This window comes from Musca domestica, unplaced genomic scaffold, assembly GCF_030504385.1.
Source record: "Musca domestica strain aabys unplaced genomic scaffold, Musca_domestica.polishedcontigs.V.1.1 9, whole genome shotgun sequence".
NCBI classification, from domain to species: Eukaryota; Metazoa; Arthropoda; class Insecta; order Diptera; family Muscidae; genus Musca; species Musca domestica.
In genome coordinates this window covers 4429068-4455353 of record NW_026712435.1, presented here as the reverse complement: position 1 = coordinate 4455353, position 26286 = coordinate 4429068, and the positions used below count along the sequence as shown (strand labels likewise).

General features: G+C 34.3%; 1 protein-coding gene across 2 annotated transcripts in view; it reads right to left on the bottom strand.

The window, feature by feature from the left end:
• Positions 1 to 5832: 5832 nt before the first annotated feature.
• Positions 5833 to 26286, bottom strand: part of LOC101891093 (uncharacterized) — a 622803-nt gene continuing 602349 nt past the window's right edge. For both annotated transcript variants that reach the window (XR_009344233.1, XM_059131841.1), the window contains 2 exons: positions 6187 to 6315; positions 5833 to 6131 (listed from right to left, as the gene is read on the bottom strand). Coding sequence is in view for 1 of the 2 variants with exons in the window: in XM_059131841.1 (XP_058987824.1) it covers positions 6036 to 6131; positions 6187 to 6315 (225 nt within the window). In the remaining variant the exon portion in view is untranslated. The remainder of the gene's footprint in view (positions 6132 to 6186; positions 6316 to 26286) is intronic.

Below are 26286 nucleotides of genomic sequence, written 5' to 3'. Positions count from 1 at the left end.
TATTCTTGAATCTTCTTTCCATTGTTCGGAATTTTGTTTCAACATGTTCTTGAGAAAATGCGTATTTGTAATCACAAAATGGTGGACATAATAACAGTATTATAGAAATTCCAATATTCATGTCGAGTGATTTGGCAAAGAACATTTAGTTCAAACACAGGACTCTTGGACATAATTTTATGCCCGCTAACGAAGCAAAATCTATTACATATCGTTTAATCTATTGCAATTCTATTGTTCGCAGCAGAAAAATTGGGGTATGTATTATATTTAATATTAATCTTAAACAAGGCAAAATTCATATTCAAACACTGCAGCAGTTTCCATTTTTTATGGGTTGACTTTCATAACGAAATATTAAGGACACGTGTCGACGATACGACGAAATATAGGAAGGATAATACGGCAGAGTAACTTAAAAGTCAAACCAGTAGGTAACTCAATACCTATTTCTTTCAATAGTCCATATCGTCGGAGGTGTATCTAGGCCATATAATGGCTAACATGAAATTCAAACTCTTGGCGGGATGGTAATGCTGAATACGGCTTTCAAAATGGATTTTTAGTTGCTCAATATTGTGGTATAAAATTCTAATTGTCTGGTTCCAAGTTTTGCTGTATTATGCATATTTTCCATCGATTTTAGTGCTCTAAATGTCTGAAGATGTAAATCAACATAAGTCCAATGATTTCTTATCTTACCCATTCATATTTAATGTTTCAGCAATAGCTGGCCAAAGTTTCTTTTTATATCTTAGATGTACATCTTAGAGGTGTATAACAAATTTGCTTTGATGCTTGTTTCGACAAATAACCCCAACATACTATTTTCTATTCCACTTCTTTTCCAGCAATTGAGTACTCGATCAACATTTTTGACAAGTCTCTCTTCTACGATCTTTACTATCAAAAAAGTACTGGAACAAAGCTTATATATTAACAAGTAAAAAAGCTGTAAATTCGGCCGGGGCGAACTTTGAATATCGGGAGGTACCGCGAATTTCGGGAGGTACCGTTACATGGGGGCTATACGAAGACATGGACCGGCAATTTTCTGTCTTAGGCTGCAGTATCCATTACGAACCTCAAATAACAAATTTGAAACAATTCCGATGAAAGTGTCGCTAAAATCATCAAAATACCGAATATCGGGAGATACCGCTATATAGGGGCTATACGAAGACGTGAACCTGCACAGACAATTTTCTGTCTTGTGCTGTAGTATCTATTTCGAACTTCAAATGCGAAATTTTAAACAATTCCGGTAAATAATGTCGCTAAAATCATCAAAATGCCGAATATCGGGAGGTACCGTTATGTGGGGGCTATATGAAAACGTGGACCTACATGGCCCATTCAAGAACTTAACCTGCCTACTGGAAAAATAAATATGTGCGCAAAATTTTAGCCATCTATCTCAATTCATTCGAAAAATAGCGTGATTACAACAGACAGAGACACATTTTATTAAAGTTTTTCGCATATTACAATTTTATTTTTATTTTTGTAAATTTTGGAACAATTCATTTTGCAACATATCTGTAAGTTGTAACGCGGGGGCGAATGAGAGTTTTTAATGTTAATTCTTCTTATTTTGATTTGACATTTCGTCACAATTTTATACCCTCCACCATAGTATGGAGGGTATATAAAGTTTGTCATTCCGTTTGTAACACCTCGTAATATACATTTTAGACCCCACAAAGTATATATATTCTTGATCAGCATAAAATTCTAAGTCGATTTATCAATGTCCGTCCATCTGTGGAAATCACTCTAGCTTCCGAACGAAATGAAGTAGGTTGATAAAATTTTACTCAAATATGTACTATGTCTGCAGGACTTTTGGTATTGAAAATGGTACATGTAGGTCCACGTCTTCGTCTAGCCCCCATATAACGGTACCTCCCGATATGCGGTATTTTGATGATTTTAGCGACATTATTTTCGGGAACTATTTCAAATTTGGTTTTGAAGTTCGTAATGAATACTATAGCCTATGACATAAAATTGTCTGTGCAGGTTCACGTTCTCGTATAGCCCTGATATAACGGTGCCTCCCCATATTCAGTATTTTGATGATTTTAGCAACATTATTTACCGGAATTGTTTAAAATTTCGCATTTGAAGTTCGTAATGGATATTACAGCCTATGACAGAAAATTGTCCGTGCAGATCCACGTTTTATAACCACCATGGTACCTCCGGTATTTTGATGATTTTAGCTACATTATAAACAGATATTTTTTTCAAGTTTCGCATTTGAATATTGTAATAGCTTGTGACAAAAGTTGCCTATGCATGTTCACGTTGTCGTATAGACTCTAATATACGGCTACATTAGGTATTTTAAAGATTTTAACAGAATTTTTAACGGTTTTTTTGAAAATTGTTAAATTTGTACCAAATGGTGGAGGGTATTCAAAGAACTTACAGCTTTTTCACTTGTTTGATTTACAAAGGTTTGCAAGATCTTATTAGAAACGATCTTATTGGAAAAAGTTTACTCAGTAAAGATTAAACATTAACATTAGCTGATTGACAAACCGCTGCTTTTTGTATAATGTATTTTTTTTTAAATAATAAACACTCAACGTAGTATTATACTTCTAAAGGACTAATTTGCACTATAAAAATTGTTGCTTTGATTTGTTTACAGTTTAAAACTAACACATACATCTTCCGAAACAGTTATTTTCTTACTAGATTTTACTGAATGTTGTTATATATCTTTTTGCAAAACTTGAGCGTGAAAGGAAATATTATCTCGGAAAAGGATTTTATTTTTACCATAATATATTTCTTATATACCTTATATTGATCCCCGACATATATTAAAATATATGAATATATAAAATTTTCTTTGCAATCCTCTGAATGTCTGTGCTCTATTTATTTTCTTCTGCTTTTATTTGCATAACAAGTAAAAAAAGTTAGAAAGTGATCGGGCAAAACTTTTGATACCCTCCGCCATGAGTAAACAGTAAATTAAACAATCGGGATCCAATATTCAAAAGAGTTCCACTTTAAACTGAAAATACAAATGACAAAGACCTAAAATGGTAAAGACTGGACAAAATGCATTCTGAGCAAATGGTTGGTGTCTATACTATCTAGATAACAGCTCATGGCAGGACAATGTTAATATAAACAAGTAAAAAAGCTGTAAGTTCGGCCGGGCCGAACTTTTAATACCACCACCATTTGGTACAAAATTTGGCAATTTCCAAAAAAAAACAAAAAAAAAAAAAAAAAAAAAAAAAAATAATAATAATAAAATTCGTTAAAAATTCTTTTAAAATATTAAAAATACCGAGTACATATACGACGACATGGACCTGCATAGGCAACTTTTGTCATAAGTTATCACAATATTTAAATGCGAAACTTGAAGCTATATCTGTTTTACAATTTAGCTAAAATCATCAAAATACCGAATATAGTGGGTACCTTTATATGGGGGCTATACGAAGACGTGGACCTGCACAGACAATTTTCTGGCATGGGCTGAAGTATCACTTACGAACTTCACATGCGAAATTTGAAACATTCCCGGTAAATAATGTCGCTAAAATCATCAAAATACCGATTAGGGGGAGGGGGGTAGGGTACGGGTAATGGGGGCTATACGAAGACGTGGACCTACATGGTCCATTTTCTGTTTTATGCTGCAGTATCTATTACAAACTTCAAATACCAAATTTGGAATGATTCCGTTAAATAATGTCGCTAAAATCATCAAAATACCGAATATCGGGGAGTACCGTTATATGGGGGCTATACGAAGACGTGGACCTGCACAGATAATTTTCTGTCCTAGGCGGTAGTATCCATTACAAACTTCAAATGTCAAATTTCAAACAATTTCGTTAAATAATGTCGCTAAAATCATCAAAATACCGAATATCGGGAGGTACTGTTATATGGTGCTATATGATAACTTGGTCCTACATGGCCCATTTACGAACTTAACCTGCCTACTGGCAAAATATACACGTCTGCAAAAATTTAGTCTTCTATCTCAATTTGTTCGAAAGATAGCGTGATTACAACAGACGGACAGACAAACAGACAGACACATAGACAGACAGACGGACATGGCTAAATCGTCTTAGAATTTTACGCTGATCAAGAATACTTTTTTGGGTCTGACATGAGTATTTCGAGGAGTTACAAACGGAATGACAAAATTAATATACCCTCCATAGTATTGTGGAAAAAAAAACATTGAGTTCGGCCGGGCCAAACTTTTAATACCCTCCACCTTAGGGTAAAGGAAACAATGTGGCCAAAAACCATTAAAATGCCGAATATCGGGAGGTACCGTTATATGGGGGCTATACCAAATCGTGGACCTACACATGCAAGGTTTCGCCACACGAACTAGGACCCATTATGACCTACAAGTACCAATTTTCAGACAAATCCGTGAAAAAAATGTGGCAAAAATCATCAAATTACCGAATATCGGGAGGTACCGTTATATGGGGGCTATACCAAAACGTGGACCTATAATTACAATGACTCGCCACACGAACTGGGACCCATTATGATCTACAACTACCAACTTTTCAGAGAAATTCGTGAAAAAAATGTGTCAAAAATCATCAAAATACCGAATATTGGGAGGTACCGTTATATGGGGACTATACCAAAACGTGGACCTATGCACAAAATGTTTCGCCACACTAACTAGGACCCATTATGACTCACAAATACCAATTTTTAGACAAATCAGTGAAAAAATGTGGCAAAAACCATCAAAATACCTAATATCGGGAAGTACCGTTATATGGGGGCTATACCAAATCATGGACCCATACATGCAATGTTTCGCCACCGGAGCAAGAACCCACTATGATCAACAAATACCAATTTTTAGACAAATCCATACAAAGTGGTGCAAAAATCATCAAAATGCCGAATATCGGGAGGTACCATTATGACCTACATGTACCAATTTTCAGACAAATCCGTTAAAAAAAATGTGGCAAAAATCATCAAAATACCGAATACCGGGAGGTACCGTTATATGGGGCTATACCAAAGCGTGAACCTATCCATACATTGTTTCGCCACATGAACTAGGACCCATTATGACCTACAAGTACCAATTTTCAGACAAATCCGTGAAAAAATGTGGCAAAAATCATCAAAATACCGAATACCGGGAGGTTCCGTTATATGGGGATTATACCAAAACATGGACCGATATAACTCATGTTCAATACCAACCATCCTAGACACAATACAAATTATTCTGCTAAATTTTGGCGCTCTACGTCAAATAATGTGGGCTATATCGTGATTTCAACAGACAGACGGACAGACAGACAGACGGACATCGTTAAATCGACTTAGAATTTTATGCTGATTATGAATATATATACTTTATGGGGCCTACGACGAATATTTAAGGATGTTACAAACGGAATGATAAAGTTAATATACCCTCCTTTCCAAGGTGGAGGGTATAATGACAAACAAAAGTTTGAAAAATTCAAAAATTGGGTTTCAAAATTATATTCTATAGACTTTCCCAATTATTGCATATTGCCTAAGCGGTTTTAATCGCTTAACATTGCTAACTATGTTGTTACGATATCATAACAACAGTAGTATTTTTACAGGGTTGTCATATCTTGACTCTGGCTCGTCCCATCTTTATACTTCTATGTCTTTGCAAATGAAATCGTTAGAGATATCAGTTAAAGTCTTCAAACACGATACAGTACGGTATCGACATTAGGGCGCTATATAAGAGGAACCAACATAGGCAAATTTCGGCACAGAGGTTATCCTTTTAGAGTTTCAAATACAAAAACAAAACAATTCGGTGGGACTATCGACGCCAAAACTTTTAATGCGTGTACATAGAAGCTATTATACAAATTTTCGAAGCTCTTTATCAAATCGATTTACATTTTATGCTGATGACGGATTTATGCATTTTATGGGGTCTGCGCCGAAACGGATTGACAAATTTAGTATACCGTCATCTCAATGGTGAAGGACATAAAGAAGGTATTACATGTTTAAAATTGCAATTCGACAAGGCTAATCGGGTAGGGTTTTTTCCACTTGTATGCTTTGATTTGTTCGCCATATTTTCCAACACATATTTTCATTATCTGTAATAAAATTATTATAATTAGGATCTTTAAATACTCGAAAAAATAAGCTTACCACACATTTACTCCGTTTCTTACATACACGGTTATTACAATCGAATCTTATTGGATGTTTGAGCTTCGATGCCATTTTCAAATTAGATCGAATAATACTGGTGGATGTTGGCGTACCCAATCGTAAAATCTAATAAAAAAAAAATTGTGTTTATAAATTTTCCATGCTTTTCAATAACTTCATATTTTTCAACAACTATTTAAATATAGATAAATGAGCAGAACAGCAGTCTTAAACCTGATGGATTTGCAACAACCAAACACAGGTGCTGAATTCTTGTTTTGTAAAAATCTGAAAAAATTAATTAAGGCGACAATAGTCAAATGAAATGTTCAATAATACGACCCAAGCGTTTATCAACCAACATGGTAATGGAAATTTTGCACAAATCATTTGTTTGGCCCAAGGATATAGCTCCAATATATATCTTCATCCGATTTGCGTTTTATTGTGCACCAAACGTGTAATATTAGCAAAAATGATATGGAATTTCCCATTTACGACCTATTTGAGTCTGGAAGTTAGTATGTCAAATTTAAAGAAGATCGGTTCAGATATAGCAATGGCTCACATATATATTGTTCATCCGATTTGATATATTTGTTCCCCACCGCCATAATATGCACTCCGTAACAACGATATTCAGGAAAATATATCAAATAAAACCCAGAAATATATTTGCCAAATTTTACCGAGATCGATTCAGATTTGGATATAGCTCCCATATATCTTTATTCGATTTCAAGTTATTTGTGCACCAAATGGGAAATACAAGCCTCAATTAAAAAGATACAAATTCTTAGGCATGTATAGTCTTTTGACTTTATTATTATACTCATAGCTTGTATGATTTAATTATCCCATAAAAAGTTTTAATAGTTATGTGAAGCTAAAATCTTAAATCTTCGCACATCATTATGAAGGTGGGGATATTTGTTATATTATTTGGTAAAGAAATCTACAACAATGGACTACGTAATCCTAATGGTTTTGATGAGTAGAATAAGCGTAATATTTGACTGACTTTATTTAGCTTAAAGTACACGGACATACAAAGAATGATACATAAATGTGGTATGAATGATAGACCTGATTCTACTTAAGGCATTAAGAGACGGAATGTGTTGTACATATACGCTGTTAATTATGTTATCAATATGTTTTTCCGTGTGTATGTCAAAATTGCCATTTTACATATGACTCACAATTTTAATATCACACACATGCAGATGTTTTTATACCCTCCACCATACTATGGAGGGTATATTCATTTTATCATTCCGTTTGTAACTCATCGAAATAATGATCTTAGACCCAACAAAGTATATATATTCTTAATCAGCGTAAAATTCTAAGTCGATTTAGCGATGTCCGCCTGTCTGTCTTTCGAATGAATTGAGATAGATGGCTAAAATTTTGCACACATGTTTACTTTCCAGTAGGCAGGTTAAGTTCGTAAATGGGCCATGTAGGTCCACGTTTTCATATAGCCCCCATATAACGGTACCTCCCTATATTCGGTATTTTGATGATTTTAGCGACATCATTCACGGCAATTGTTTCAAATTTGGTATTTGAAGTTCAAAAGGGTACTACACCCTAAGACAGAAAATTGTCTGTGCAGATCCACGTCTTCATATAGCCCCCATATAACGGTACCTCCCTATATTCGGTATTTTGATGATTTTAGCGACATTATTCAACGGAATTGTTTCAAAATTGATGTTTGAAGTTCGTTATGGGAACTACAATCTGTGACAGAAAATTGTCTGTGCGGGTCCAGGTCTTCGTATAGGCCCCATATATCAGTACCTCCCTATATTTGGTATTTTGACGATTTTAGGTACAATACCCACCGAAATTGTTTGAAATATGGTATTTGAAGTTCGTAATGGATGCTAAAGCCTGTGACAGAAAATTGTCTATGCTGGTCCAGGTCTTCGCACAGCTCCAATTTAACGGCACCTCCTTATATACGATATTTTGATGATTTTAGCTACATTATTCAACGTTTATTTCAAGTTTCGAATTTGAATATGGTAGTGGCTTATGACAAACAATGCCTATGTATGTCCACGTCGTATAGACCCCAATATAACGGCTATATTCGGTATTTTTAAAATTTTAACAGAATTTTTTAAGGATTTTATTTTTTAACAAGTAAAAAAGCAGTAAGTTCGGCCGGGCCGAACCTTGAATACCCTCCACCATTTGGAACGAATTAGAAAATTTTCAAAAAAATAAAATCCAATAAAAATTCTTTTAAAATCTTTAAAATATCTAATATAGGAAGGTGCCGATATATGGGGAGATATACGATATTTTGGACCTATAAAGACAAATCTATGTCTGCGTGTAAAGTACTCACAAGGAACTCCGTGTGTGGATTTTCAGACAATACGATTGGAAAATTTGGCTAAAATCATCAAAATACCGAATATCGCGTGGTACCGTTATATGGGAGCTATACGTTATCGTTAACCTATATAGAGAATTCTCTGTCGGTGGGTAAAGTGCTCACAAAGAACCCCTTGTGTACAAAGAACCCCTTGTGACCATTCCATTGAAAAATATGGCTAAAATCATCAAAATACCGAATATCGGGGGGTACCGTTACATGGGGGCTATACGATATCGTGGACCTATATGAACAATTCTCTGCCGAGGTATAAAGTACCCACAAGGAACTCCTTGTGTGGATTTTCAGACAAGTCCGTTGAAAAATGTGGGTAAAATCAGCAAAATACCGAATATCGGGGGGTACCGCTATATGGGGGCTATACGATATTGTGGACCTATATAGATAATTCTCTGCCGAGGTATAAAGAACCCAGAAGGAACTCCTTGTGTGGATTTTCAGACAATTCCGTTCAAAAATGTGGGTAAAATCATCAAAATACCGAATATCGGGGGGTACCGTTATATGGGGGCTATACGATATTATGGACCTATATTGATAATTCTCTGCCGAGGTATAAAGTACCCACAAGGAACTCCTTGTGTGGATTTCAGACAATTCCGTTGAAAAATGTAGGTAAAATCATCAAAATACCGAATAGCGGGGGGTACCGTTACATGGGGGCTATACGATATCGTGGACCTATATGGACAATTCTCTACCGAGGTATAAAGTACCCACAAGGAACTCCTTGTGTGGATTTTCAGACAATTCCGTTCAAAAATGTGGGTAAAATCTTCAAAATACCGAATTTCGGGGGGTACCGTTATATGGGGGCTATACGATATCGTGGACCTACATTGATAATTCTCTGCCGAGGTATAAAGTACCCACAAGGAACTCCTTGTGTGGATTTTCAGACAATTCCGTTGAAAAATGTTTGTAAAATCATCAAAATACCGAATATCGGGGGGTACCGTTACATGGGGGCTATACGATATCGTGGACCTATATGAACAATTCTCTGCCGAGGTATAAAGTACCCACAAGGAACTCCTTGTGTGGATTTTCAGACAATTCCGTTGAAAAATGTGGGTAAAATCAGCAAAATACCGAATATCGGGGGGTACCGTTATATGGGGGCTATACGATATTGTGGACCTATATTGATAATTCTCTGCCGAGGTATAAAGTACCCACAAGGAACTCCATGTGTGGATTTTCAGACAATTCCGTTCAAAAATGTGGGTAAAATCATCAAAATAGCGAATATCGGGGGGTACCGTTATATGGGGGCTATACGATATCGTGGACCTATATTGATAATTCTCTGCCGAGGTATAAAGTACCCACAAGGAACTCCTTGTGTGGATTTTCAGACAATTCCGTTGAAAAATGTGGGTAAAATCATCAAAATACCGAATATCGGGGGGTACCGTTACATGGGGGCTATACGATATCGTATACCTATATGAACAATTCTCTGCCGAGGTATAAAGTACCCACAAGGAACTCCTTGTGTGGATTTTCAGACAATTCCGTTGAAAAATGTGGGTAAAATCAGCAAAATACCGAATATCGGGGGGTACCGTTATATGGGGGCTATACGATATTGTGGACCTATATTGATAATTCTCTGCCGAGGCATAAAGTACCCACAAGGAACTCCATGTGTGGATTTTCAGACAATTCCGTTCAAAAATGTGGGTAAAATCATCAAAATACCGAATATCGGGGGGTACCGTTATATGGGGGCTATACGATATCGTGGACCTATATGGACAATTCTCTACCGAGGTATAAAGTACCCACATGGAACTCCTTGTGTGGATTTTCAGACAATTCCGTTGAAAAATGTGGGTAAAATCATCAAAATACCGAATATCGCGGGGTACCGTTATATGGGGGCTATACGATATCGTGGACCGATATATCCCATCTTCGAACTTGACCTGCCTGCAGACAAAAGAGAGATCTGTGCAAAATTTTAGCTTCCTATCTTAATTCGTTTAGACTGTAGCGTGATTACAACAGACGGACAGACGGACGGACAGGGCTAAATCGTCTTAGAATTTTACGCTGATCAAGAATATATATACTTTGTTGGGTCTAAAATGATTATTTCGATGAGTTACAAACGGAATGACAAACTTAATATACCCTCCATGCCTTTTTTGGTGGAGGGTATAAAAATTACCAAATTCGTTGCAAATTGTGGAGGGTATTAAACTGCTTTTTAACTTTAACTTGTCGATAAAGAAAATGTGGAATTATTAGGTTTCAAAATAACAATAATAATTTTAAAATACTTTGTAGAGTAAGTGTAACCGTTGTTGTTGTATATTGTTGACCTGTTATATTTATTTTACTTATTTGGTTAATTGCTTGGCTTAAGGTCACTAAAAAATAGGTTTTTTATTTTTGAATTTGTCCTATTTTATTCATCCAATATTTCGATTTTCTCCGGAAATCATCTTCAATGATATGTTTTACAGAAATACACAAATTACAAACTGAATTTAACAATATATAACACAATAAATAACATAATATGTGTCATAATTTTCTTTCGATCTCTAAGTGGAATGGTTCGTCACTTATATTGAAAATTCTGTGATAAAATTAGTCGCTGTGTTTATTTTTCTTCTAATCAATCGTCCTGACGCCATTGGTTTTTGGTACCAATCTAATTTAAGTTTTCTGCCTTGTCTGATTATTATTGCGTCCAAATAGGGTAGTCTATATTTTTTCTCAATTTCGTGTGTGAATTGTATGCTCGGGTTGAATGCGTTTAGAATATTTAATATGGCGTTGATCTCCGATTTCTTCATTATACAAAAAATATCGCTACGTATTTGGTTACTGCTCTCGGCTTTGTCATCAGTTTTTCTAAAGAAGCGTCCAATAATTTCTCCATTGCGATGTCAGCAATGATCGGTGACGCTGGTGATCCCATTGGAAGTCCTTTTCGTTGTTTGAACACCTTGTCCGAGTATATGAAATATCTAGTCCATTATACAAAAGGTCAGTATTTCTTTACAAAGTTCTTTAGGTATTTTCGTGTGTTTTTGTAAAATGTTCCACTTTTCATCTATATTTCTTAAAGCTAGGTTAATCGGTACGCTGGAGAACAACGAAATCAAATGATATTTATACCTCGTCTTCTTCAATCTCCAAATTCACTATATTTGTTTTTAAAATCAATTGCGTCCTTTATGTTATATGGTGAATCCTCAGTCAAGTGTTTTGAAATATTTACAATATATTTGGAAACTCCATGGGCTGGTCAATTTATTGAAGGACATATTGGTAAGTACACCTCTACGACCAAGAAGATGATTTCCGGAGGAAATCAAAATATTTGATGAATAAAAAAAGAAAAGTTTAAAAATTAAAAACATAGTTTTTTAATGACCTTAAGCCAAGCTATTAACCAAATAAGTAAAATAAGTGTAACCTTCAAACTTTTAGATTATAAATCAAATGCGCCGAACCGAGACAACCTTTTAGCTTATCCCAAGATATATATATATATATATATATATATATATATATATATATATATATATATATATATATATATATATATATATATATATATATTCTATGCTTAATTTTTGTAGATAAGGAAGACTTAGTATGTCATGATGACCCGTGATATTGAGAATCGCTATTGAGGCTGTCGCACGTTTTTTCATTATAATACCTTTCTGATTTCTGTAAATGGATCCATTAATGGTAACTTCGTACTCAAAGGTAATTAGAAATGTACCGCAAACTGTGGTTGTAGAACATTGGGTGTTGTTGATTACCGCTGTGTTCTCGTTAAGAATAATGACACCGTCATCAATAATTACCAAAAGTTCAAGGTGACTGGGTCGGGTGCTGCAATGGGCTTGGACGCCTGAATAATGCTGCCGAGCGTATGTTGTTTCCGATAGTTCTTGACAAAATTATGATGTTAGAGTAGCGCTACAATTTCCAATTGCCAACGTTTGTGTTCCGCAATCTGCAACATTGTTGTCAGCGAGGTGTACTGTTGTTCCATTGTGTTGAACAGGGAAAATAATGATTTTCTTACATTCTAAACTGATTTTCTTACAAACTAATAATTTGTAATAGCTTACTGTCTTAAAGGACTTTAACAATAGATACTTCCAACAATTATGTAATAGTTACATTTATATTATCTATTTCCATTAAATTTTTCAACTTTTCAGTGTCTAAAAGCATGGGGTTAATTATTCATATATTTGCCAAGGTGACTGACAACATTAATGACTCGATTTCGCTAATTATTATTCTATTTCTGGAAAGTAGGGTCTCATACAAGTGATCCGTGCTGGTTTCTTTAGGATTTGTCATTGAAATAATTTTTTTGACTGTTTCTGTCAATTTATTAATTTGTTCCTGAGTTTTTGTGTTTATTGATATTTGTCTGTTCATAGCGTTTGTAATTTCTTTTTGTTTAAATTTAAGTCCCTCGAAGTCATCAAAGTCAGGCGTTCCATCAATTATTTTAAGAGTTGCTCCTATCACATTGATGCTCCTTGCATGTATGTGTTGAACTTCTAAAGTTGTTAAAAGGTCTCGTATTTGCATTGTATCGGAATTTAGTAATTTAACCATGTGTGATAAAGAAAAATGTTTGGTGAGGCTTTCAGTTTCATCTGCGATTTCAGAATAAAATGTTAAGTTTGTTGTATGTCTCAAGTAGTCAAAATCTCTCCAAATAATCACATTGCCGTCTGTAATCGGGATGTATTTAGTGTTGGAATAGTCCATTGTCATCATTGTCAAAATCAGCTGAAAGAGGTAATTTATTAAAAAAAAAAAAAAAAAAAGTAATAAGGGAGTGTTCGTTTTATCTTAAATTGTCCTTGTGGACAACCCTCCCTTTTATAAGTACAGTTGTTCCTAGATCTGCTTCAACAATTTCCTCAGAATATAAGGGGGTTAGTTTATTACCTAACCGTTTATTGTTCCTTACCATCACTCTGTCTCCAACATTAAATGATCTGTTCTGTCGAGAGTTGTTGTTTCTTTCTAACGATGTCAGTTGAGCGTTAGATAATCTTTCTTTTACCATCTTCCGATGAAAAGTGAATTATGTCTATTGCTCTTTGGTTTGTCACTGAGTGTATGGTTCGGTTATATTTCACTACTAGGATTAGATCAACCGTACTCTCAATCTTTTTTTCTAATTTGAGGCATCTTGAGATCTCTGAAAGGGTACTGTGGAAGCGTTTAACTTGCCTGTTTGAAGTATTATGAAGTGGGGGTGCGTAGGAAATATTGACACCAAATTGGTCTCGTAATAGGGATCCTATTATCGCGGACTTTAATGAAGGTTCATTGTCTCAGTAGACATTCTTCGTATGAGGAAAGAAATTCATTAATTGCAATATTCGACCCTTTAGGTCAGCTATGGTTCGTGAAGGTATACTCTGTACTATAGCGAACTTTGAAAATGTATCCACACAGGTTAGAAAGTATTTCTTATCTGTGGAAAATATATCGATATGCAGCATCTCACCAACATAGGAGGGTAACGGTGTTGAACCCATCTCCTGTTTCCTGGGGTGCCTAATGTATTTCGCTTTGGCGCATACACCACAGTTTGCCACAAATTCGTTTGCTATCCTAAACATGTTTGGGAAGTAATAGTCTGAGAGAATTTGTTTAACGTTTTCATGTGCTGCTCTATGTCTATCTCTCTTTGTTCATTTTTATCAAAAATATCTTGAACCATATTCTTGCATTGTCAAAATTTTGCTCCTGGAAAAAGACTTACCAATCGTGTTGGATGCACGCAAGAGTAGGTAGATCGCAATGAATAGCATTTACAACATTTGGGCTGACTACTAACTTCACATCATTGACTAGAGTATTCTTGTCAGTGAAGTCAATCATATGACGGACTTTCTCCGAATAAATAATGAACTTTCTGGTTTTAGGAAAGTTCGCCTCGTGGAGTATAATCTGGTTCTTGAAACAGTTGACGGGTTTGTCACTTACGTCAATCGTATGAGTCAAAGATATCTCACTGTGTACTGTCGCTACCTCTGATGAGATATCATCTTCCAATGCATATAAGATCTGAGAGTCTGGATTCACGCCGTCGTGTGAATTTAATTCCAAACAATGTGTGGCATGTCTTGAGAGGACGTCTGCCACATAATTTTCTTTTCCAGGTTTGTGGAAGATTTTGGCGTTATGTTCATCAACAAAAGCCATCCAACGTTTGATTTTGGCGTTTGGGTTTTTGTCTGAGACCGCAAACGTAAGGGGTTGGTGGTCCGTAAAGATGTTCAAGTTTCTAACACCATAAAGGTAATTTCTCAATTTTCCTAGAACCCAATAGCTATAATTCACGCTCATTAGTGGTATAATTTAGCTCCCTTATGGTCAATGATCTGGAAATCATTGTTATAGGCTAACCACCTTGAGACAACACTGCCCATAGTCCTAATGTCGAAGCGTCTGTTGTCAAATTAAATGGCTTTTTAAAGTCAGGGTAACAGTAAGACATCTTCGGAGGCAAGGATTTCTTTCAACTTTTGGAAAGCTTGGAGTTGATTTTCATCAAAATTAATCTTTATTTTCCTTGATTGAAAGGCGCTAGCCTTCCCATTCTCCCCTTTTAAAATATGACATTTTACAGAGGTTTTGCTATTGAAGCAAAGTCTTTAATAAAACATCTGTAATAACTTGTCAGGCCTAGAAATGACCTGAAATTATAAAGTGTAGTGTGCTGTTCGTAATTGCGAATCGCCTCCACTATTTCTGGGCACGTTTTGATGCCATCTCTAGATACGGTGAAGCCAAGATATTCAACACTTTCTTTAAAAAGGTGAGATTTTTCACGAGAAACTCTCATGTTGGCTTTAAGCAATCTAGTCAAGACCCACGAAATGTGTCTAATGTGGTCTTCCTCGTTTTCGGAAAAAATTATAATATCGTCCACATAACCATAACGTTTCTTTCCGATTTGTTCTCTCAAAACATCATCAATGGCTCTTTGAAAAATGCTAGGAGCATTTTTCAGGCCAAAAGGAAGTCTACAGAATTCATATTTCCCGTTTGCCACCGAAAATGAAGTTTTGTCTCTATCTTGTTCTGAGAGAGTAATCTGATGAAATCCTGATTTGAGGTCGAGAGTTGTAAAGTACCTTGCTTTGCCAAGGTTTGCTACTATTGCTCTCACCTCTGGAATCGGATATTTATCATCGACTGTTATGCTATTCAGTTTTCGTATTGAATGGAAGTGCCTCGTCGGGGTTTGCAAAAACTCCCGACAAACTTTGCATCATTTCCTTAAATTTCTTCGATATCCCTTGAGGTACCTGAATGTCCTCAATTTTTGTGAAATTTACATTTGCACATCTTAGGAATTGAAGTTTTTCTATTCCGGAATTAGTTTTTATTTCTTTATTGTTAAAGTCCAATGTAGCAGTAGTCTGTGTGAGCAGATCCAGACCAATTATCCCGTCGAATGTTGACAGTAATGGCAGAATAAATACGTTAACGACACATTTTTTGTCAATCGTAGTGAAACCGTGAATTGATTTCACTACGAACTGAACCACATGTTTTAAACAACATCAACATCAATGTCACTTGCTTCATTGTCTGCAAGAGTTTGATAGTCTTGGTCTGACTTTGATCATTGTTGGTCAGAAGATTGACTGTCTGGTGCTTCATCCCAGTAAATCTTGCTGTACCACTATTCGGTCTCTTTGATCCTTGACCACTTGGAGATGGAACGTCACTGTAATGATTCCTATATTTTGTCCATTATCTAAAACGAGCTGAATCATCAACGCCCATAGGCTCAACTTGGCTCTGTAAATAAGATTTTTTGTTTTCAGACCTACGCCCTTTCGTGAAATGAGGATTTTTCCTTACATAAGGTTCAGCTGAGGAAGATCCACTTGTCGCTTGATAATTCCTTAAGTTTCCTTTATCGTCGCGAGATCTGCAAAATATGACGCAAACAGACACCTCTCCCTATTAGATCCCACTTCCTGAGCTAATGCTAATGCGGAAGGTAGATCAGTCGGCCGAGCCGAGAACAGTACATTACTTAATTCCTTCTTTGTACCTGATATGAATGCTCGAAGTGCATCCATTCTATATATTTCATTAAGTGAGGCGGCAATTGTTTTGTCGTAGGTCATCAATGCCTTGTTAGTCAATAAGATAAGTTTCTTCTCAACTTCATCATAATATTCCAGAAGTGTAAGATTTCCTTGCCGGAGGGTTGATAATTCTTGTTCAATGAGGTAAATCGGACGTTTGTCCGAGTTTGTGAAATCGAGACAGACAATAATTGCCATGAAGTTAAGAAGTGTATTGAAGGAAGACAAGATCATATCTGCTGGTCCCTTTATTTTATTTCGTATGATAGCCACGGCCTGATAGTGCTTCGAGCTGCCATCATATTTCTCAAAAAGTTTGTAGGCTGTGTGAGCCACCTGACGCCATGAAACGTAAGTTTCATGCTTGCCCTCAAAGTCCGGTAACGATTTACAATGTCTAATGATTTCTCGCATTGTACTCCCGGTACAATGGATATTTCTCTATAAGTCTCAACGTCTGGTGTTGAAACTACGATTTCACTAAACCTGTTTTCAATCAGTTTCAATTGTTTCTCAAAAGTCTGTCTTTGGACAGCTAAAGCTGACTGAATGGCAGAGTCCACCAGGGTCCTTATTTGCTCTGCTGTCGACATTTTTACAGATTCCCTGACCACTGAAGTGTTGTTTATACCTTCGATCAATAAGTCCACTTCTTTGTCCACAATACTCATTAATTTTTTTTGGGAAAAAAAAAGAAATCTTCAGTCACCTTCGCAAGCACAACACACTTAGTTTTTAGTTAAAATAAACTGAAATTTACATTTAACTTATCACTCTACTAACAACGTAATATTTTAGATACATTTTACAGCTAAATATTTGACTGGATTCGTTGGCAGGCTGGCAGTTCGGTTGATAGACTTGCTGGTTCCCTTAGTTTCTTCTTCTCGCTGCCCAGGCTATTCCGAAGCTCTGGTGACTTTTCTCTTCCTTTTGTTTGTCCTCTTATTTCGCTGCCCAGGCTATTTCGAAGCTCTGGTGACTTGGAATATTTTTTTTAAATATTTGTAATTGTAATGCGACAAATTTTTTATGTTATTAATAATTTGTCCTTTTTGTGCTTTGCACTTTTAATTTTTTGTTTTTGCTTGCAATTGTTACTTTGTCCCGTAAGATGACAAAAGTACTTTTTGTTAACACACTTATCACTTTTGTTTTTTATTTTTCCGTAAGGCAACAAGAATTTTTTAATTCATTTGTTTTCCCTTGTTGGACGCCAATTAACGAATTGTAAAACTGAATTACACATAATAAACATAATATATATATATATATATATATATATATATATATATATATATATATATATATATATATATATATATATATATATATATATATATATATATATATATTATGCAAATGCGAAATTTTTTCAGAGTGATACATTAATAAGCATATCCAACGGTACTGCATCCCACCGTTTCTACATGCATTGAATTCACCTTGTCCAATAATTCTCGATTTTTTCTTAAGTAATGATTTTAGTTGAACACTTAGAACGGAACATTTTTATACATTTCTACAACGTAACGCTTCGTATTAATGACAAATTTGGCAAACATTTAGAAGCTCAATTTTCAAAAATTAGTCAAAAATAAATAACGTGATAGGCGCGCATTTTCGTATTAGTGAAGTGTTAGGCTTATACTTTGTAGCGACGTAAAAGATGCACTGTTGATACAAATATAGTGTTACATCTTTTCGTCGTGTAAAAGGAGACATGATAGTTGCGCTTTGAAAGATTCTGTCGATCTATCTCTCCATATATTAACACAATAGACGTGTAGTTAAAAGTGACTAGTTTATTCATTTATTTTTTGAGCGCAATGAATTTTGTCAATATGAACTTTGTAGAATACATTCAACATCAAATGATGTTGGGCGAGTATATTGTGTTACTTTATTTAGAAATAGAAAAAATTACTCTGTGTGGTGTAACTAATGAATTTAGGGAAAAATGTACCAAATTAGGCAGTTCCTTTACAGAAGCAAGAAAGGAATATTTAGATAACCAGTACGTCGTATGAAAAAAAAGTACATACTCGGATTTCATAGACGCCTTGGAAGTGCGGTATGTGACTTAATATATCGAGAGAGTTCTAAACGGCATAGTTGTTTTTCTGCCCATAGAAATTCCACGTTTAGATATCGATTATTTAGCTGAGGTGAACAGCTTAATTTCTTTGCAACAGTGTGGGAAAAATGCCTTTCTGTTCCAGGCACTGGTTAAACTTATCGATAACGGTTAAACTTATCGGGATAACGGTTAAACTTATCGATGCATCATTTGATTTTTTGGGAGGAGATTAGAAGAGTTATTTTCTGTATATATATATATATATATATATATATATATATATATATATATTTTTTTTTTTTTTTTTTTTTTTTTTTTTTGTCTAAAATCATTATTTTGATAAGTTACAAACGGAATGACGAACTTAATATACCCTACACACTATGTATAGTGCAGGGTATAAAAATTAATGTCATCAACCTCAATCAATGTCATGTTTCTGAGAATAATCCTCATAATTAATGTTTTCGGGCTTGAACGTATCTCCTGTATTTGTATTTATATGGAATGGTTGTTGTGCTTATATATATATATATATATATATATATATATATATATATATATATATATATATATATATATATACATATATATATATATATATATATATATATATATATATATATATATATATATATATATATATATATATTATTTTTATAATTTCATAAAATATCTATTATTTCTTTTTATATATTAAATATAGGGCTTCTTCTTTTTTGAAAATTCTATATATATCGCAAATGCGTAACAACAAAAATTTTTTCAGAGTGATCAATTAGTAAACCTTTCCAACGATATTGCATCCCACCGTTACTACATGGATTGAATTCACCTTGTCTAATAATTCTCCTCAAATAGAAAATATTTTACCTGCTATTTTTTTTCTTTATGATTTTACTTGAACACTTAGAACGAAACATTTTTAATACATATCCTCAATGTAACGCTTCGTATTAATGACAAATTTGGCAAACATTTAGAAGCTCAATTTTCAAAAATTAGTCCTCTAGTCCTGATATTTTGTTATTGACAACTGGTTGGGCACACTTTAATGGTGTTTATAGATACTACTTTTTTCTGGTGTGGGGTTTATATGTTTGGTTTGTTTATTTACTTAGCACTGACAGCAGTTTTGTTTGTGTTGCTTTATCATTGTAGCCATATTTTCTGTTATACTTTAAATACTTTTTTTGGGACACCAAACGTGGTAGAAGAATTCAGGTAGTGGCATCGACACAGATGTTGGGACGATAAACTGCCAAACCGATTTTGGAATTAAAAATATTGAATAAAATAATTGCAATTTGTACAATTATATCGCAACAACTTTCTTACCTGCGTCGTATAAGAAAACAAATAAAACTCTACCTATTTTTGACACAAGAATTGAAGTTGCTGGACAATAAACCGTTAAGTTAAATTTGAAATGGAAAATTTTGAATGAAAAGTTATTAAAAATCGTTTTTTAAACATTAGTTGCTGTTACCAAACAATTCTTGGTAATTTTGTCTACGCGCTTTAAGCGTTGCATGGGTTGACGAAGTCAACTACCGGAAATGCAAAAAAAAATATTTTATTGGTATAACAACTTATTATGTGTAAACTCCCTCCCATTAAAAACGATTGTCCCAATCGTTAGAAATATGGTAGGTCATCGACCTTTTGTGGACCTGGCAATTTTACTTTATTTGGAGTGACTGGAATTTGTATTAATTCGTCACTAGGGGCAATTGTATGAACGACTTGTTAGTAAAAGTATAGCAAAAGTGGAAAATAAAGAAAAAAGTAAATGTTGTAACACCTTTTTCTGTATTGAGTTTATGGATGGACTTGGTGTTATTAATATGCAAATAGTTTAACATTTCCAAGGATAAAAAACTTATGAATTCATCTTCAACAGGACTGGAGGACTAATTTTTGAAAATTGAGCTTCTAAATGTTTGCCAAATTTGTCATTAATACGAAGCGTTACATTGTAGAAATGTATAAAAATGTTCCGTTCTAAGTGTTCAACTAAAATCATTACTAAAGAAAAAATCGAGAATTATTGGACAAGGTGAATTCAATGCATGTAGAAACGGTGGGATGCAGTACCGTTGGATATGCTTATTAATTTATCACTCTGAAAAAATTTCGCATTTGCATAATATATGTATATATAACTCCTTGTGTGGATTTTCTGTTATCTATTTTTGTTGTTACGCATTTGCGATATATATATATACATATATATATATATATATATATATATATATATATATATATATATATATATATATATATATATATAATTCTAATAATTTATTTAATTTGTTTGGATTTAGGATTTAGAACATTAGTCTATCGAAAGCACAACAAACATTCCATATAAATACAGATACAGGAGATACGTTCAAGCCCAAAAACATTAATTATGAGGATTATTCTCAGAAACATGACATTGATTGAGCTTGATGACATTAGTGTTTATACCCTGCACTATACATAGTGTGTAGGGTATATTAAGTGCATATATATATATATATATATATATATATATATATATATATATATATATATATATATATATATATATATATATATATATATATATATATATATATATATATATATATACATATATATATATATATATATATATATATATAATTCTAATAATTTATTTAATTTGTTTGGATTTAGGATTTAGAACATTAGTCTATCGAAAGCACAACAAACATTCCATATAAATACAGATACAGGAGATACGTTCAAGCCCAAAAACATTAATTATGAGGATTATTCTCAGAAACATGACATTGATTGAGCTTGATGACATTAGTGTTTATACCCTGCACTATACATAGTGTGTAGGGTATATTAAGTGCATCGATAAGTTTAACCGTTATCCCAATATCTGGCACCTGTGCATGGAACAGAAAGACATTTTTCCCACACTGTTGCAAAGAAATTAAGCTGTTCACCTCAGCTAAATAATCGATATCTAAACGTGGAATTTCTATGGGCAGAAAAACAACTATGCCGTTTAGAACTCTCTCGATATATTAAGTCACATACCGCACTTCCAAGGCGTCTATGAAATCCGAGTATGTACTTTTTTTTCATACGACGTACTGGTTATCTAAATATTCCTTTCTTGCTTCTGTAAAGGAACTGCCTAATTTGGTACTTTTTTTTTTTTGGTACATTTTTCATTAGTTACACCACACAGAGCAATTTTTTCTATTTCTAAATAAAGTAACACAATATACTCGCCCAACATCCTTTGATGTTGAATGTATTCTACAAAGTTCATATTGACGAAATATAAGTGCGCTCAAAAAATAAATGAATAAACTAGTCACTTTTAACTACACGTCTATTGTGTTAATATATGGAGAGATAGATCGACAGAATCTTTCAAAGCGCAACTATCATGTCTCCTTTTACACGACGAAAAGATCTAACACTATATTTGTATCAACAGTGCATCTTTTACGTCGCTACAAAGTATAAGCCTAACACACTTCACTAATACGAAAATGCGCGCCTATCACGTTATTTATTTCTCATAAACAAATAATTTCACGAACACTGAAAATATAGCCTATCGAATCACTTCCTTCACTAACTACAGGCGATACTATCACGTCGGGGTCATCAAATGATGAGGTCGATTCCTAACATCACCACCAAAACGGTATAACTAAAAAACGAAAAGAAAAACGCCGCGAAATGATGCTTCTCGTTCCGTGGCTGGAAGGAAATTCAATTTATTTAAAACATTTCCTTAACACTTAACCTTACATCTAATACATGCATTTATACATGCATTTAGTTACTTATACACGCTGCGCCTAAATACATAATGCACCCCACGCACATATTACGTTGCGGGAGGAAACGTAACGTAGATTAAATTTAAAGAAGTGCTTTCAACATACTATCAACTATTTTCTACAACAAGTAAAGTTTTTTCAAAACTAAACACCCCATATAACTGTACCTCCCGATATTCAGTATTTTGATGATTTTAGGCACATTTTTTAATGGAATTGTCTGAAATTCTACGCAAGTAGTTTTTTTGGGTACTTTACTCCCTAGAAGAAAATTGTTTATATAGGCCAAAGACATCGGGAATCCCCAATACAACGGTACCCCCCGATATTAGGCATTTTGATGATTTTAGTCACATTTTTCTATGTAATTGTCTGAAATACCACACAAGAAGTTCTCTGTGAGTACTTTACCCCCTGAAAGGGAATTTTCTATACAGGTTCACGATATCGTATAGCCACATTTTTTAATTGAATAGTCCGAAAATCCACACAAGGAGTTATCTGTGAGTACTTTATCGCCTGTAAGAGAATTGTCTATTAAAGGTCTGCAAATGTGACAATTTTCTCTATTTATGCCATGGAGAGAAAACGCTCATCATGTTGTGCCCTGTTTGATCAAACGCACAACAGTACGTGACATCCAACCAAATGCTCGATGTCTCGTCATGTCGGTAACACTCAAACCCATCGTCATAACATGTAATGACCAATAAAATTGAATGTTGAATAGTGTGCCATACAAAAATGTTCTATCAAAAAACAACAACAATTATGAAACAATTGCCAACCAAAAAGACACACACGTGATGAAGGCAAAGCGCAATCGCTACCTGCTTTTCCGATATGTGGAAAAATATTTTTTTTGTAATAAAGAATTTCTTCGCGATTACTAAAATATTAAAGGTACTTCCAATTGGATCTAAAATGTTCCTTATTAGAAAACAATAATCCCCTGAAATTTTTTCTTATTTTTATTATAATTTCATAAATGTTTGCCTCCGGTATTGAGGTGTAAATGAGAATGAGTGCCACTGTAATTCACGTAACAACACTATATACTTCCATTATTCAATTCTGTGCATATTTTGTTATTGAATGAGAGTCAAATCTCTGCCCACAAATTTTAATTTTAAAAGAACACTATATGTAGATAGAAAATAGGCAAACAATATTTACCTATTTTTTATGACCATAATTTTATAATAATCACCAATAAATTGGGATTGTTCAGTATATATTTCATATTTTCTATTCATTTGTTGCTGTCTATGCACATTTTGTTATTGAACTCAATTTTATATTTACGCGGTGTTTGTTACTTCAAAATTACTGCACACACAAAAACACACCCACGCACTCGAAAGTAACACACACACGCACTCTCTCAATTTTAGCACACGTACACAAATGACACACAATTTGACGATGACACGGTTCGATGTCATCGTTGACACCCTGCATTTATGGAGAACACCATGCAAATATTCGAGTCAGCCATGCCACGATCGATCCTTAGACAATGGCACACATGAATCAAAATGAGGGATGTTGTTGGTTGTCATTGCCTATCAAATACATAGCGCATGATTGAGTAGACAAAGTCAGTGTGTCGAAAAAAGCATAATTCATACAATTCGTCTTGTGCAGGCCTTTATTGTCTATATGGGTCTACGTTGTAGTATAGCAATCATATAACGCTACCGCGAGACATACGGTATTACGGTAGAATTTTCGCAACATTATTCACCGGAATTGCGTCAAATTTGGTATATGAAGTTCGCTCTGCTTTATTCAGAGTTAGAGTTATAGCATGTTTCCATTGGAAACCGAACAACGTTGTTCGCTCTCAGAATTAGGTACATGACCCGTTCATACGGCACGATTCGTAATTCATAGTAAAATAATTCCTTTATTCAAAAAAAAATAGTTTGTTGATTTTAAAGGGAATGTATACGAAAATACATGAAATTGTCACTAATATGAATATAAGAAATTATTGTTTTTCTCCCAAAGATTTATTAATAATTAATTTTACACTTCATTCACGTTTTCAACTTTTTGTGTAAATGTTGACATTTTGAACATATTTTTGTGTTTTTCCATTTTTAAATTCTGCTGAAGAGACACTTGTCAAACATTTTTTCTGCCGATAGAAACATTTTGAAAATATTGACTATTTTGTTTCCAGTTTTCTGTAGAAATTTTAACTCGTGGGCCAAATGCGTACCTCGAATGAGAGAGAAAACAAAATTTACTTTCGTTTGAATGTACATACGCCATTCAACATTGTAGTTTTCATTCATAATTTTCAGTCTTCCCAAAAATTTTTAAAATTTCATTAAATTTTTCTATTTATAATTTTTAAATGTCATAATTTATTTTTTCGATAAATGCTCTCATTTGTTAGTGATGGGACATATTTTTTCGTTGTTCTGAGAGTGATTTGATTTGAACAACGTACAAATATGAGTGTTCGCTCAGGAGATTTTGTGTGAAGAATTAGGTAGTTTTTTCATAATTAAGGGTCAAACAACGAATAGAGAGCGAATCAAGTGCAGTGGAAACGCCACATTAGTATTCAGAGTTTAGTTTCCTATAGCCTATGACAATTCTATATTGTTTATTCCCCTGGGGATCAGGTTTTTTATGCACTATCCATACAGGTAAATTGTAAGGTGATCCTGATGGTTGTGTGATTCTATGTCCTAACAGTTTTTCTACTTGCATCTCAACTTCACGCATTAATGATGCCGGATATGGTATATACTGGAGAATCATTTGATGTACGGATCTCTCCAACTACATTGGTTGTGTAAGTTATTTTCTCGTCTGGCTCTGCGACGAGCTTAGAGAATTTCACTATTAAAATATTCATGGCTCTTCTTTTTGCCTGGGGTTCATATGGTCATCTCGTAATTTTATTGTATGTAGTCAAACATGTTGCTTAAGTCGAACCTTAGTATGCTGGCGAACGATCATGTAATTTTTATTTGTGTAAATGACTGCGTCTAAGGCTTTTAGACTGTCATTGCCTAGAATGCCGTGGAAAGATTTCAGACGAGGCATTAGATAGAATTAAAGTTTGTCGTCTAGTTTGAAAATGTTTATGTATATGTATGTTGTGATTTTCACATCAACTGCTTCAGATTCTGCAAAGAATTGAATTTTCCTAGGAATTATTTTTTTCTTGTGTCAATTAAATATTTTAAGATTTTCCCGCTTTCCTCCTGACATTCAAAACTAGTAAAAAAACTGCTAAGTTTGACCGGACCGAACTTTTTATACCCTGCACCATTCGGAAGGAACTTGAAATATAAAAAAATCTGTCGAAAATTACCGCTTAAATAAAAACCATTATATGGGTGCTATACGAAGACGTGGTGCTGGATAAGTAATTTTCTGTCATAGGCTGTAATCCGGTGAATGATGTCTCAAATGTCATCAAAATACCGAATAAAGGGAGGATACTGTCTCTTCCAGGGGATAAAATATTCACAAAGAACTTCTTGTGTGGATTTTCAGACTATTCCATTGAAAAATGTGGCTAAAATCCTCAAAATACCGAATAAAGGGGGGTACCATTGAATGTTGGCTATACGATATCGTGGACCTATAGAGAAATCTCCCTTTCGGGGGGTAAAGTACTCAAAGAAAATTTCT